At 41.2% G+C, this 13,876-nt stretch overlaps 1 protein-coding gene across 7 annotated transcripts in view; it reads left to right on the forward strand.

Annotated features, from left to right (window-relative positions):
• Window positions 1-13,876, forward strand: part of agrn (agrin) — a 236,399-nt gene that overhangs the window by 172,551 nt on the left and 49,972 nt on the right. For all 7 annotated transcript variants that reach the window (XM_087780707.1, XM_087780708.1, XM_087780709.1 and 4 more), the window contains 6 exons: window positions 2,751-2,948; window positions 3,028-3,228; window positions 9,001-9,143; window positions 9,462-9,567; window positions 12,791-12,910; window positions 13,428-13,592. In XM_087780707.1, the coding sequence (XP_087636833.1) occupies window positions 2,751-2,948; window positions 3,028-3,228; window positions 9,001-9,143; window positions 9,462-9,567; window positions 12,791-12,910; window positions 13,428-13,592 (933 nt within the window). The remainder of the gene's footprint in view (window positions 1-2,750; window positions 2,949-3,027; window positions 3,229-9,000; window positions 9,144-9,461; window positions 9,568-12,790; window positions 12,911-13,427; window positions 13,593-13,876) is intronic.

The raw sequence follows: 13,876 nt of genomic DNA on the forward strand, positions 1-13,876 counted from the left end.
TGATTTGAGTTGAAAAATGTTTGACTTTGGATGAAAATTGTTTGATTATGGTTGAAAATGGTTGTATTTAAAAAAAAAAAAAATCTGATTACAGTTTTCATTGAAAAGTGTTTAATTTTGGATGAAAATTGTTTGATTGGCTGAAATTAGTGTGATTAGAGTTGAAAAGTATTTGATTTTAGGTAAAAAAAAAAGGTTTTATTACAGTTGGAAATAGTTTGTTTACAGTTGAACATTGTTTGATTTTAGGTAAAAAAAAATAGTTTGATTACAGTTAAAAATAGTTTGATTACAGTTAAAAATAGTTTGATTACAGTTTAAAAATAGTTTGATTTGAGTTAAAAAACTTTTGACTTTGGGTGAAAATTGTTTGATTACAGTTGAAAATGGATTTAATAGATTTTTTCTTATAACAGTTATAAATTGTTTAATCTTGGATGAAATGTTTTAATCGGCTGAAATATGATTATAGAGGTAAACATTTGAAGTTAAAAATGTTTAATTTCGGTTGAAAATGATTGAATTTTAGTTGACTATTGTTTAATTACATTTGAACATTGTTCTATTACAGTTAAAATGGGGTTTAATTACGATTGAAAACTGAGAACCTTGTCATCTGAATGTAGTAAATATCATTTTGGAAATGGTTTAACCCTGGCAAAATCATCTTCATCATTTTTATTTTCGTTTCATGAGCTAACCCAGCAGATTGTAAAGTGTGTGGATTGCCAAATAGACGATGGAAATGACTCTAAAAATCTAAATAAACAAATTAATATAGCGGCGCCTCTGGTGAGCAGCCTCGCCGCTCTCAATTAGCCAAATCAGTGGTGGTTAATAGCGTGGCTTCAATTGAATAAGATCGTGAGCTGTGTTACTACAACGCTCCGCGAGTAATTGGTGTCAGAGAGACAGGTATATTCACAACCGTCTGTGGACCACAGAACCTCTGATCCGACCCTCTGCGGTCTAGCATCCATCATCGTGGCGTATATATTTCACGCTACGTTTCTATTAAGCAGATCCTGAAGTCATTAAAGCAGCAACTTTTCAGGCGAAGTTTGGGCTGAAGTGACAAAGTTATAAGAGCCGAGGCAAAGTCTTCAGGGAGAGGAATGAACTCTGTGAAAGAGCCATTATGAAATAAACATCAGTGTTTTTCAACCCCGCGTCATCCACAGCTACTCCGCCGAAGAGAAATATACAGCTGGAGATGAGCATAATAGGTCTCACTGAACATGTTCTTCTGGGAAAGATTTGGCTCTTGAAGCAGGCAATTTCTAAAGAGATGGTCCAACTGAATCCTCCAGCTAATGAGGAGGGTCTCAAAAGCTCTCCCAGCCCTCCTGAGTGCAGATATCATCCGTAAGATCCTGCTACAAAGTGAAATAGGCATATCTTTAAAAGATGGGGATGATAGGCATAACCAGCGCACGTAGATTAAGACTCTCCCTTTTTTCATTTTGAGCAGAAATCCCTGCACAGGCTGTCTTTGTCGGAGCATTCTCACAAGATCTGCTCCGGTGCGGATCCTCGCCTTAACCCGGAGTGACCCCGGAGTCAGCTCTCTCCTCTCATCAGACTATTGAGGTTTTCAAGTGAGACTCGGCTTAGTGGCTGTGGATTCTGCCTGAGAACCCGGGGATCTCTGGTCCTGTGAGGTTCAAATGATGGAGTGCAGCAGTAATGGCCTTTATTTCAAGAGGTCTCTTTTATGTACGGACATTAAGTCGCCGCTTTTTTTTCACATGCTTTGAACCTCATACAACAATGCGCCACATCTATGGGATTGAAAGGGGTTAACTGCCCTCCGGGGGGCGCTCTAACAGTAAGCTCAAGAGCCAGTGATATTATGGTGGTATCTCACCGAACGATGCTTAACAAGAAGAAAAGGATGGTTTGATTTTGTTTTGAAGGATATGTACAACATGCACACACTCTTACGATGATGAAAACACACAGAGAAATACACACAATGCAACTCTTTAGTTCGAGGTGATCTGGTGAAGAAAGAAATTGAGGTGATGCATGAAAGCTCAGCTTTAATTAATCGATGGGGGGGGAGTTGGAGACGGCAGCGTAAACTGACTAAAAGGAAAAATAAAACAAAGGGCTTCAGAGGAAGTAAAATATTATATTAAATTATAATTATGTGTTAAGTTTTCATGTTACAATATGGACACATGTGGCTTAGATAGTTGTGGTCTACATATATAAAAACGACATCGTTTTTGGTGGGGCTTATTCTACTGTTGTCATTGTTGACCCGAAGGCCAGAAAACAAATGTGTTTGTGGAATCCCTTGTGTTGTGTCTGGATCAAGGTGAAAGACCTTCCTGGCTTCCAGATATACATATGCAGTGGTGGAGGTTGTTCACCGTGACCCAGAGACAACACAAGGGATACCACAAACACATTTGTTTTCAAATATATCACCATGTTTAAGAAGTATTTCTATTTTTTTTTTTAAATAGCTTTAGCAAATACCCTTTTTCCTGTACAGATTTAGGAAGGTTTTAAAAGGAATGTTTTTTCACTCGTATGGTTTCTAACCACTACTGGTAGGTCGGACCTTAAGGTCAGAAAAACAGCAAACCAAACTTTCTAAAAGACGCATCACTGTTGACACATCGGTCGAACTACAGTGAAGGAACCTTTTTTTTATTCCAGATTCTTTAATAATTGCCTCGACCTTTATTAGTCTCTGTGCGATGCTGGTTTTCTGACGACGATCTCTTCCTCCCCGTCAGACGAAGCTTGCGCCAACTGCTCGTTCGGGGCGATCTGCGACGCCCAGAGCGGCGTGTGCGTGTGCGCGCAGGAGTGCGTGGAGTCGCACCAGCCCGTCTGCGGCAGCGACGGCAACACCTACGGCAGCCAGTGTCAGCTGCACGTCGCCGCCTGCACCGGGCAGGTCGACCTCAAGGTGGCCAGCCAGGGGAAGTGCAGTAAGTTCCACATCCCTACATTGAATTTATGGTTATTTTTTTTTAATCATTCTCTGATCTTCTTCTTTACCTTTTCCAGAAACATGCGGGGACACGGTCTGCGCCTGGGGCGCCGTCTGCGTCCAGAACGGGTGCGAGTGCCCGCAGTGCTCGGCCGAGACCCTTTCTCCGGTGTGCGGCAGCGACGGGAACACGTACGACAACGAGTGCGAACTCCGCATGCTCGCCTGCAGGCAGCAGAAGAGGGTCGAGGTGGCGAAACCGGGCAGCTGCGATGAAGGTAGGAATCCTTGACTTATGTTAACCAGTCTGCCACTGAAGTTGTAATTATCTTCAGTCGCATCCAGTCGTCTGTAGACTTTAATAATGATGCCACCAGCAGCAAGCTTACACTGCCCCACATGAGGGATGGTCTCCACAATAAAACATCTCCTGGTATTGAAGAAATATATTACAAAACAAACACTCTTTTGTGTGCCAGTGGGCTCACCCCGGACAAATACAATATATGTCTTCCTCTGGTGCTGGACACAAACTGTGATTTGTGTGTCTCCTCCTTCAATATTATTGGCCACACTTAAAGACTTATGAAGCATAAATAAAACAAGTGTGTGTTAGCCGCATGCTAGGCTTTATTATTTCAATATACTTAATAGCAACTTGGTAGATACATCTTAAATAACGATCCACATTTTATAGGGAAGTCATTTGTTTCTAAATGGTTAACATGTTATATCCCATAAAGTGTTTTGGCGACTTAATATGACTTTTGGCTTCTTTTAAAAAAAAAAAAAAAAAAAACACCTCTCATGAATTTCTAATCAATCTATTTAATCTATTCAAAACTAATGTTCTTTATGCGTTTGTCTCCTAGATTTTAGAGACTTTGTGCCAATGTGTGAGTTTGTGTTATATCGAATGAGAAGTTTTGTTTATAGAGTTTTGATTTTACTCATTTTCACTACTTAAGAGTCACAATAATATTTCAGAGAAAATCCGGTTTCACATCCTTGGCGACGGTACTAAATAACTTTATTTTCTGGAATATAGATGCACTTAAAGTCCTTTAGTTAAAAAGAAAAGAATAGACAGTGCGCCTTATAGTACCATGTGCCTTATATATTTGTTCTGGTTGTACCTACTGACCTCAAAACTCATTTCATGTGGTACACAGCGCCCAAAAATCTATAAAAATGTCGGTATTCAATAAGCATGCACCGCCCTTGATGTCAGTTAAAACCCAGTGTGCGTCAAGAAATTTCGGTAGTCACTTAGCACCTCCAGGGAGTTACCATGTTCCCTCACAGGCTCCGTCTTGGACGAGAGCATCATGCAAACATGGTGCACTCGGCAACAATGAACTTACGGACTTGTGGGACTCCTCAGCAGACATGCTCCTCTTCTGACAAGGTGTGAAGGGAAGCAGATTACGACTGCCATCACAGGGCTTTGGCTGGAGGAGAGAAAAGTGGAGAGGACACAGCAAATTGAGATGAGAGGAGCCTACTTTCAATTTGACTGCCACCCTGGGGTGCCTTTCGGTTCTTTCTTTTCTTTCTTCTTCTTCCTTTTTTTCTCCGCCATTGTCTACCGCGGTGGCCTGAGGCCTGCGAGGCGAGTCCTGTCGCCAAACCTTCATGTAGTCGATTTCACATCACTTCATTGAACGAGTTTTTTTGTATGTAGAGCATGAAGAAATGGGACGAGTCTATTCCCACGCTGCAGACTCACTGTACCCTCTCGGTCCACATTGTCTTTTGGGTGTCTGACAGCAGACGAAGACGCACTCGTCTCCCTCCCAAGAGGTGTTGCAATGCTCGTGGCTCCTTAATGTTGAATTCCATTCTCTCCCTCCCTCGGCCCCTTGAGCATCCTGCTATTTTCGCATCTCTTGCTCATTTTGATCCAAAGAAAACCATCAGACTTGCACAATAGAATCATCTTTTTTTTTCTCCCCTTGCGCCCCATCGCACCATGCCACTCAGATTTCTTCTATACTTTCTGCACTTCTCTCCCTCAAAATTGTTCCCCTATTTTACAAGAGGGACTCTGATGCTTTCCTAAATGGGGGTGCAGTCAATGCATCTTCTCTCCTGGGGGTTAAGACTCACCATGTTGTCATCAATTGTTGTTATCCAGACTTCCACACGTATAGACTGTTTAGTTCTGTGAGTTTTAAGAAATAAAATGGTATTTTAGGATACATTCATTTTATTCATCTGCAGCATTAAACAACATTAAATCCTGTTATAATGCATTTTTAATATCTTGAATTACTGCTGTGAATAGTTGACCAACTACTACTACTACAGTCTACAAGTGATTATATAGTTAAAATCTAATAAAATATTCCATTTTAGCCTAACCTTGCCATTTGGAAGGAAAACAAAATCAGAAGATATTTCATAATTAAATCAATCATTACAGAAAATATGAAGAAATAAAGTTGACGTGGACATTATACATACATTATTTCTGCCTAAAAAGGTATCAAACATCCAAAAATGATTTATTCAATCCATATTACTCTTCATTCCTGTCGAATAAAAAGAATAGATAATTAAAAATACATTTAAATGTTTCCTTTTTTTGGTGAAAAGACAAACAGTTATTGGTAGAAGACACAACAATACATTGATTTGTTTTTAATTCTTTGTTGCATCTTGACTGAAATTATTCATCGGCAAACGCTTCTGTATCTGATCTCTCAGCCGAACTTCATCAGGGCGGAAGTGATTTATTTGCTTATATACAGCTGACGTTGAAACCACTCGTCATTAGTCTTACGGAGGAGAAGGCTGGAGCCGGAGCATAAAAATGGAAGTTGTTTTCTTCTTCCTTTTATTTAGCAGTAATGAAAAATGACAGTGTTCCAACTGTTGGCCATACAGGCAAATTTATCACCTGTTTAATTTCACACTCTGGTAGGCCTGGCCGCTGCTTCTTCTTCCTGACACTGACAGAGTGGCAACTGAGAGCAGTGTTTTGCCATCAGCATAGGTCTCTTTTTTTTTCTAAAAAAGTTGGCATTTAATAAATATTTATTTGAGTTCACGATGGGGCAGAAGGTTCTTGCTGGAGATTGGATCAGGAAAGGAAGGGCAGGAAGTGAGCGGCCGGGGTGGGTGTGAGATCAGCGGGGTTTTTTTCACTCCATCACGGTCTATCTATCACCGAGCTTGTAACCTTCTGTCGAGGCAACAAAGCTGCTTTTTTCTCCGTCTGCCATCGTCCAAACACCTCGCCCCTTCCTCCCGCTCTGTCCATCGCTCTTTCAATCTTGCTGGAACTTTATTTGGACAGGGCGCCGGCGCATCCATCAAGAGCAGGTTTGCGCGACAAATAGAGAATGAGAGAAAAATAAAAAGCCGCTGTACACCCTTTTACAAAGGTCGTCGTTGTAAATCATTTTCGGGGGAAAATGCCGCGATTTGTTTGTTTGGAGACGAATGTTGACACGAACGCGGGTCGTGTTGTCGGGTGTAGAGAAGTTCATCGGTGTCGTGTCGGAGAGTTGTTGTCCAACCACCTCGCGGGAGTCGTCCCCAACAGACGCCTCCTCTCACGATGAAGCCTCATTGGCTCTAATGGAGAACCCGTGTGCGAAACATGATTAAGACGAAAAAAGGGATGGACGGAGCGAAAGCAGCCGATATCGCCGTCTTGGCAGGGGATGCGTTAATTGAAGGTTCACAGGCACCGCGGGGGGTCGGGTACTTCAAAGGCTAACGGCTAATTAGAACCCTCGTTTCCCTTTCACTTGTATTTATGCCTTTCTTAAGTCTTACCTCTTTTTATTTACTTGTCTCAGAGCTTTGTAATTCAAATTGACTACATGTTTTTCTCCCCGAACTGGTGAACAGGACATATTTGTCGCTGTGAATGTTAATTAAATGTGTTGTTAAATTGTTAAACACTTTTATTTAATGAAGGGACAGCAAGTTTTGATCTTACACCTGTGGAACTTTTCCAGTTATCATTAACCTGTGCGGAGAGACTGAGATCGACTCTTTTTCTCTAAGGACCATAATTGTGCCAGTTTGTTGTACAATTATTTCTTTTTATCGTGACCACATATCCAGAGAAAAGTACAGGGCAATAGATCATATATAAAATGTACAGGTAGAAATGTTTGACACATAGTTAACATTTTAAAAGTTTTTAGTTTTTATTACTGATTTATTTAAAGGATTGTCAGTGTTTTTCCATTCACTCCAAAAATGAAGAGGCCCAGTGAGAAGGTGCAAGAGTTTTAAAAGATCAGCTCTACAAAAATATACTACCACAAATAATATAAAAATAAAAATAATCATTGCTATTCATATTTATTTTTATCAATATGTTTTGAGACTACATGTGCAATATTGTCCCGGAAATATTAAAGAATACTACAAAAAAAAAGGTTTAATATTATATTTACACATTTATTTTTATTATTAAATCATACATAAAATACATTAAAAGGAATCACGGTGTATCTTTACTTAATGATATACTATATTCACCATCCCTACCCTCATTTGTTGTCTATTCAAAAGTTGTTGTTTTTTAAATTTGTTTATTTATTTTTTTATAATCAGAAATTACTTAATAAGCAAATTATGATATTATATAATAATAAGAGAAAAGAAGGTCAAAATTCGAAAGATTTTGTTTTTTTTCTTCATTTTTGAAAAACTCAAATAAGGAAAACACACACGAAGAAATACACAAGAAATAAAATTAGAGATGAAAAAAAAACAAAACATTAATACATGAATATACACCTAAATTAAAATACAAATCATGATTGAGTAAAATAAAATGAAAAGATAATTGCAGCGACACTATTAGTCTTTTGCCATTTCTGAATTAAAAAAATATTCCATCAGAAGATCATGGGGTTTGAAATAAAAGTTCCTGGATAGGTTTATTTATTAAGATGTATTTTAGTGTTGGCCATCATCTGCTGGACTCTGAATCTCCTCCACGGGGGGACGGAGCAACACCGTGGTCTCCTCGCTAATGAGGTAAAGGGGTTGCCGTGATATCGAGCGTTGAAAGGCGTCACAACTATTGCAGCGTCTTCATCAAAGAGCATCCAGAGCTTCATCTGCACTGTGACCCTCTATAATCCAGTTTGGAAGACAAATTATACTAAAGGCTGCTTCCATCACCGCGACATTGATTCCACCATTAGAAGTGGTGCATCAATACTCAGAGTTGAATAAGCCCTGAGAGCAGACGGGAACAAGCAGAACTAGCCTGATTGCCTGATGCTTTTTATTTTCTCTGCTGCTTTGGGAGCTTTTAGTGGAATTGTTTCCTGTTTTGAATAACAAATTTGAGTCAAATGAACCCCTCCACCCGGATTTATCTCGGTTTGTCTGAACCCTTCGCACTGATTTCGCTCCTTTTCTTCAGACACAGTCCCGTCGCCTCCCTCAGGACAAGACAGAACATTCCTCTGATTTACTTTACATAAATGAATCCCCAAAAAGGCCTCCTGGAAACAGTCTTTCCGCTTCTGACTTGCATCTCCGGATGTCGTCGTGTCCTGTTCAACACAAACTGATTTGAAGATGCTGATCAATTATTATGGATTTTCTTTTGGCCTCGCTTTAATTAAAAGAAGTTAATTTTGAAAACGGTTATCAGGAAGTTGGTGGAAACTTTGCGAAAGTTTAAAGAGATAATTAGATTTTTTTTCTGAAAACATTGTGCAATTATTTGCATTAGCATATTAGAAGGCAGGCACCCATGAAGAGGTCCTGTCATCCGGTCCGGGTTCACACTTGGAGATCGGCATTAGAAATTCTCTTTGCGTTTTGGTCTGTAATGTAATTGAAATGAAAAGGAAGAATCGCCTATGGAGCTGAGATGTTTTGCCTAATTTATTTAGTCAATCTCTTGCCCTCTCAGCAGCTGGTCATTATCTTGCTCTCACAGCAGTTGCTTAGGAATTTAAATTATTTCGACTCAGGCACTTGTGAATTGTAACTTTACCACTTAAACGGAAATGTAATCTCAACCCTTTGTTTATCTTTTGTTTTGCTGGTTTCTTTTTCTGCAGACTGTGGTTCTGGAGGATCCGGCTCAGGCGCCGAGAGCTGCGAACAGGACCGCTGCCGTACGTTCGGTGGCTCCTGGGATGAGGACGCTGAGGACGACCGCTGTGTGTGCGACTACAGCTGCCACAGTGTCACTCAAAACCTGGTACATTCATTCAGTCATGCTAGTTCACTATTGTTGCTATGGTCGGATCATTCATGGGTAAATAACTTGATAGTGTTTCTTAACTTTAAGTTTACGTTCGGGTCAAACAGAAGCCGTTGCCAAGTATCCCGTAACACCTGTTATTTATGAAGGAAATTCCATCCTACAATTTCCCCTACACTTCTTCTGTGCACAGATGTGATGAATGGTATTGTGACGTTGCTCCAGGCGCTCTGGCACTAAAGAGAAACAAGCACAACACTACAACAGTATCACTCAACACTGCTTCCCCCGTTTTTTTTTTTGTTTTTGTTTCAGGTCTGCGGTTCAGATGGAAAAACGTACAACAACGAGTGCGAGCTGAAAAAGACCAGATGTGACAAACAGGAGCGCTTGTTGATTCAGAGCCAGGGAGCCTGTGCAGGTCGGTGCTTTCACTGGCTGCCGCTCATTTGCATCGACTCATTCCCTACATTCATGTCATCCATGTTTAGTGTTTTTGTGTTGCACGTCTGTGGTTTTGATGTGCTTTCTGTTTTCGCTGATATCGGGAGCACTCAGTCGATGCAGGAGGTACACCTGTTGCAGTGCATCATGGGGCTTAAAGTAAGAGTGGTTGGTGCACCATGTAAGGGTCTAATTCATTTAGTAGTTAAAATAAAAGTTAAAACAAATATAATGGACAAACTAAATCCTATTAGGGATGTCAGAAATGAATGTATATACAGTCAAAATGTTGTGTATTCAACCTGGAAAAGCACTAAGACTACACATATCCCTGCCAAGAAGCTTCCCAGAAAAATCAGCAAACGACTTCTGTTATTACGAAATTGCATTGGCTGATGATATAACATCAAACCGTCATCGAATCAACAGTTACATGGTTTGTCGCAACTACTACATTTATTTTGTTGATTTGACGTTTTCATTTGTTTGTAATTTGCAAGCTCTTAACGTGACAAAGTCACTGATCGATTCAAGTTTTAATGAACAATCAATGTGTTGTTGACAAACAAACAATATGAATCAAAGAAGCCATCAGAAGCCTGCCAGACCTGGCAAACTAGAATGATCCGTGGACTTAAATACTCTGGGTTTCCTCCCACACTAAAGAAATATACAAGTTGGTTTGGGTGTTGATCTATCCAGAATCTTTCTTGTGTTTTCACTTCCTTGTTGCTGCAGCCTCGTTTTTTTTATTACGACAAAATATAAAACGACTCCAAGAAAAAATCTATTGTTTTGAAGGCGTTAAGTAATAAATGGCACAACGTTGTGCACGGATGAATAGGTCCTTTTAAATGTTGCCGCAACAGTTTTGAATCTTATTTCATAGTCGCACAAATGCAACACAATTCGTGCCATATCAGTCTCAGAAGAGCGTTCAGCTCCGCGCCAACTCCCCGTCTAAACAACAATCTAGGACTTTAACTGCACAGCCGTTTGATTTAAGCAGCCCAAATCTTTCCTCTGGACAATCATCCCACCAGTTCGCCTGCCTTCTTTTTTCGACTGGAATCGTTTGAATCAGATGGAAGCGTATGTTCCACTCTCTCCTCTTTGTGTCAAATTAAAAGCCTCTGCCGTTGTGTTACCGTGGGTCGGTAGCAGAGCAAAAGCCACTTAAGGGATTGCTTGTGATCATTCTGCCCCGTTTGATTCCCTCGTGGGTACAGACGGGAGAACGATGGAGAGCGAGGGAGAGGGATGCTGCTCGTGTTTTCAAAGACTCCCCTGCAGATTCCTCCTAAGCCGGACTCCTTCGGCGCCGACTGTCACGCCTCGCGACCGTCCACGGATAATCAATCCTTTTTTGAAGAGTCCTCTATTGGGCACAAGGGCTTTGGGCTCTCCTATCTGCTTGGCTAATGAAAAAAAAAACTCAGGTCTTTGGGAATTTCACTGCCCGCAGTATTAGTTATGTAAGTTGAAACTTGGTTTGACCTCCACTTCCTAAACTTATCGAGAGACGCCAGAGCTGCACAGCTGAGCTGGAAATCCTGTTGTTATTTTCCAAATCTGTTTTAAATATGTCGACTGTATCTGCTGTTGCGTGCTTATTGTTCAGGTGCTGACCGAAGCACTGAAACATTACATACCTCTGCCAAGGAGCTTATTTCATGTGACTCTACAATATTACAGCATAAAAGCAAATCGATAAAACGACTTGGTTCAACAATTGACTCGACCAAAAGAAAAAAAAGGGGCCAGTTTTAAACCGGCATGTCATTTGCGGCACCCTTAAAGTGATCGCTCACCCAAATTTTCACTCATTTTTTAACTCACCCTCGACTAAAGGTTGGGATAGTTGTTACAAACTGCACTAATTTTCTTTGTTCTCTTCGTCCAAATACATACATACATACATATAAAAATCCAAATATTTCAATACAGCTGGTCTGTAAGGTCCCTCTTACATAAAAGAGAAATTGTTCTGGAAAAAAATCAACAATATATTAAACTTGTTTGTCACACAAGCTAAACGGCTAACATGTTACATAGACAGGAAACACTTCCACTGTCTATTGACTACTGTTCCTTTTTATTTTTAAAGGAATTGATGCTTTAAATGAGAGTCTTAGTACAATATTATCGTTCGGATTTGGCCCTCACTCATTTTTACTACATGAAATGTGGCACTGTTTCGAAATAGATTGGACTTAGCTCCTCTCTGGAGATGTGTTGTCCTGTGATGGCAAGCTGTGTTTCATAAAGTTAAGAAGATTCCATTTTTTTAATTAGTTTTTACAAGTTTTGAAGTGAGTCTGGCACATGAGCGACAGCAGTAAGAAGCCATACACGTGACAAATGACAGAATCTTCCTGAAACGTCCAACAATATCCACTTAATACGAATCAAGCGGTTTGAAAGTACAACAAACCAACAGCAAAAGACACAAACATAACATCCTTGCCAGAGGGAATAAAAGGTTCTCCTTATCTTAAAAGACTCTGCACAGATACGAAGAATTAACTCAGGATTTCCGACACAGTCCATTGCCCTGGACCGGTCCTCAGTCTTGCAGGCCGCGGCTCATGTCCGCACCATGTGATTCATGGCCCTGGTATCTCCAGCATCGCCCAAATAAGAAGCACAAAGTAATCAGAGCCGCAGTAGATAGAGACAGAGCCCGGGAAGAGACATTTCTGCTTTCCATTTTACCAACTTTCTTTCTCATTCCGGAGCCTGGCAAGCCTCTGCAATTTCTCCCCAACTGTGCCTTTTGTTGTTCTCCGCCAATTTCCCAGTGATTTTTCAGGGGGAAATATGAATGTATTCAGAGCTGCTAATTTGAGTCGCCGCGCTGAAATGAAAAAAAAGAAAGGAGACGGCTTATCACATTTCGTCATATTATCCTGCGTGTCAGCCGCGTGGATCCCTGGTTTTACACAAATGAGGAAAACTTCCTAGTTGGTGGTAAATGTGAGTTAGTGCAGATTCAGCAGCGGCGCCATTGTTTGTTTGCGCTGGAGGTAATAGCATCATCCTCCTTCGCCCTCTGTGATTCCACTGCCATTGTGGAGAAGGTTTGCGAATACAATCGTTATCAGGGAGTCTGCTCCCAGCGTTCTCCCGGACCGGGCTTATTGTGAAGTTGCAACTATTCAAATGTTCCTCCTTTTTTTGCCGTCTTCTCTCCTCTTTAGTGACGCCGGACACGTCCCCACCTGAGCTGACGGCTCCTAAACACTGCAGCCAGTCCACCTACGGCTGCTGCCTGGACAATGAGACGACCGCGTTAGGAGTCGGACTGGCTGGCTGCCCCAGTAAGTTCTCTGAACCTGAACCTCCCATTTGTCCTGTGTACCCGGGGAGAGATACCATCAAGCTGCTTCAGCATATGGAGCTTATTGTCCTTGACTGTAATTACAGTAGAGATTTTTTTGCAGAGCCGAAATGTTTCATCCTAATCCAATGAATAATTATTGTAATGTTGGACTTTTGATGATCTTGACGAATGATAGCGCGCAGATGGGGGGAGAAAGTGCTGCCTCTTGTTCCCTGAGAGAACACGGGAGAAGAAAATGCAGGCATGGGAAAAAAAAGGTGAAGAGATTCAGTGGAGGAAAGGGGAAAGTCACCGAAGAACACTTTATCCACATTTTATTTGTTCAACTGAGCTTACCCGCCGTTTGAGCCCGGCATAAATCTTTAATGCTGACTTTTCATCACAGCCGGGGGTATTGAACTGTTGTCACTCGCATGGAGATCAGTGTCTCCCAGACGAGCGGAGACAGACGGGGTCACAAAAAAGTGACATCTGCGTTGTCTGGTTGTGCTCAGGTACGTGTCAGTGTAACGTCTACGGCTCCTACAAGGGGACATGTGACCCGGCCACCGGCCAGTGCTCTTGTAAGCCGGGCGTCGGGGGACAGAAGTGTGACCGCTGCGAGCCAGGATTCTGGAACTTCCGCGGGATTGTCACGGAGAACATGAGTGGCTGCACACGTAAGGAGATTTTTTTTTTCCCAATTTGGTCACACACTATGGAAGCAACCTTGTCTGATGAGTAATGGGCTGTCAATCATTCTTTCATTCAATTTGAAACCAATTTTCTTTTTATTATTCTAAATATTCCTTTCACGGCAGTTGCATGAAACCAAAAATATATATTTTTGGAAGGGGAAGTTCTTTCTGTGGTCCGTTCAATGCAACTGAAAAATTGGGTCAATTTCATCTTCTTCACATGGGGTCGGGTCGCAGGGGCAGCAGCCTCAGCAGGGAGGCCCTCT

The sequence above is a fragment of the Callionymus lyra genome, chromosome 19 (assembly GCF_982586985.1).
Source record: "Callionymus lyra chromosome 19, fCalLyr1.hap1.1, whole genome shotgun sequence".
Classification (NCBI taxonomy): Eukaryota; Metazoa; Chordata; class Actinopteri; order Syngnathiformes; family Callionymidae; genus Callionymus; species Callionymus lyra.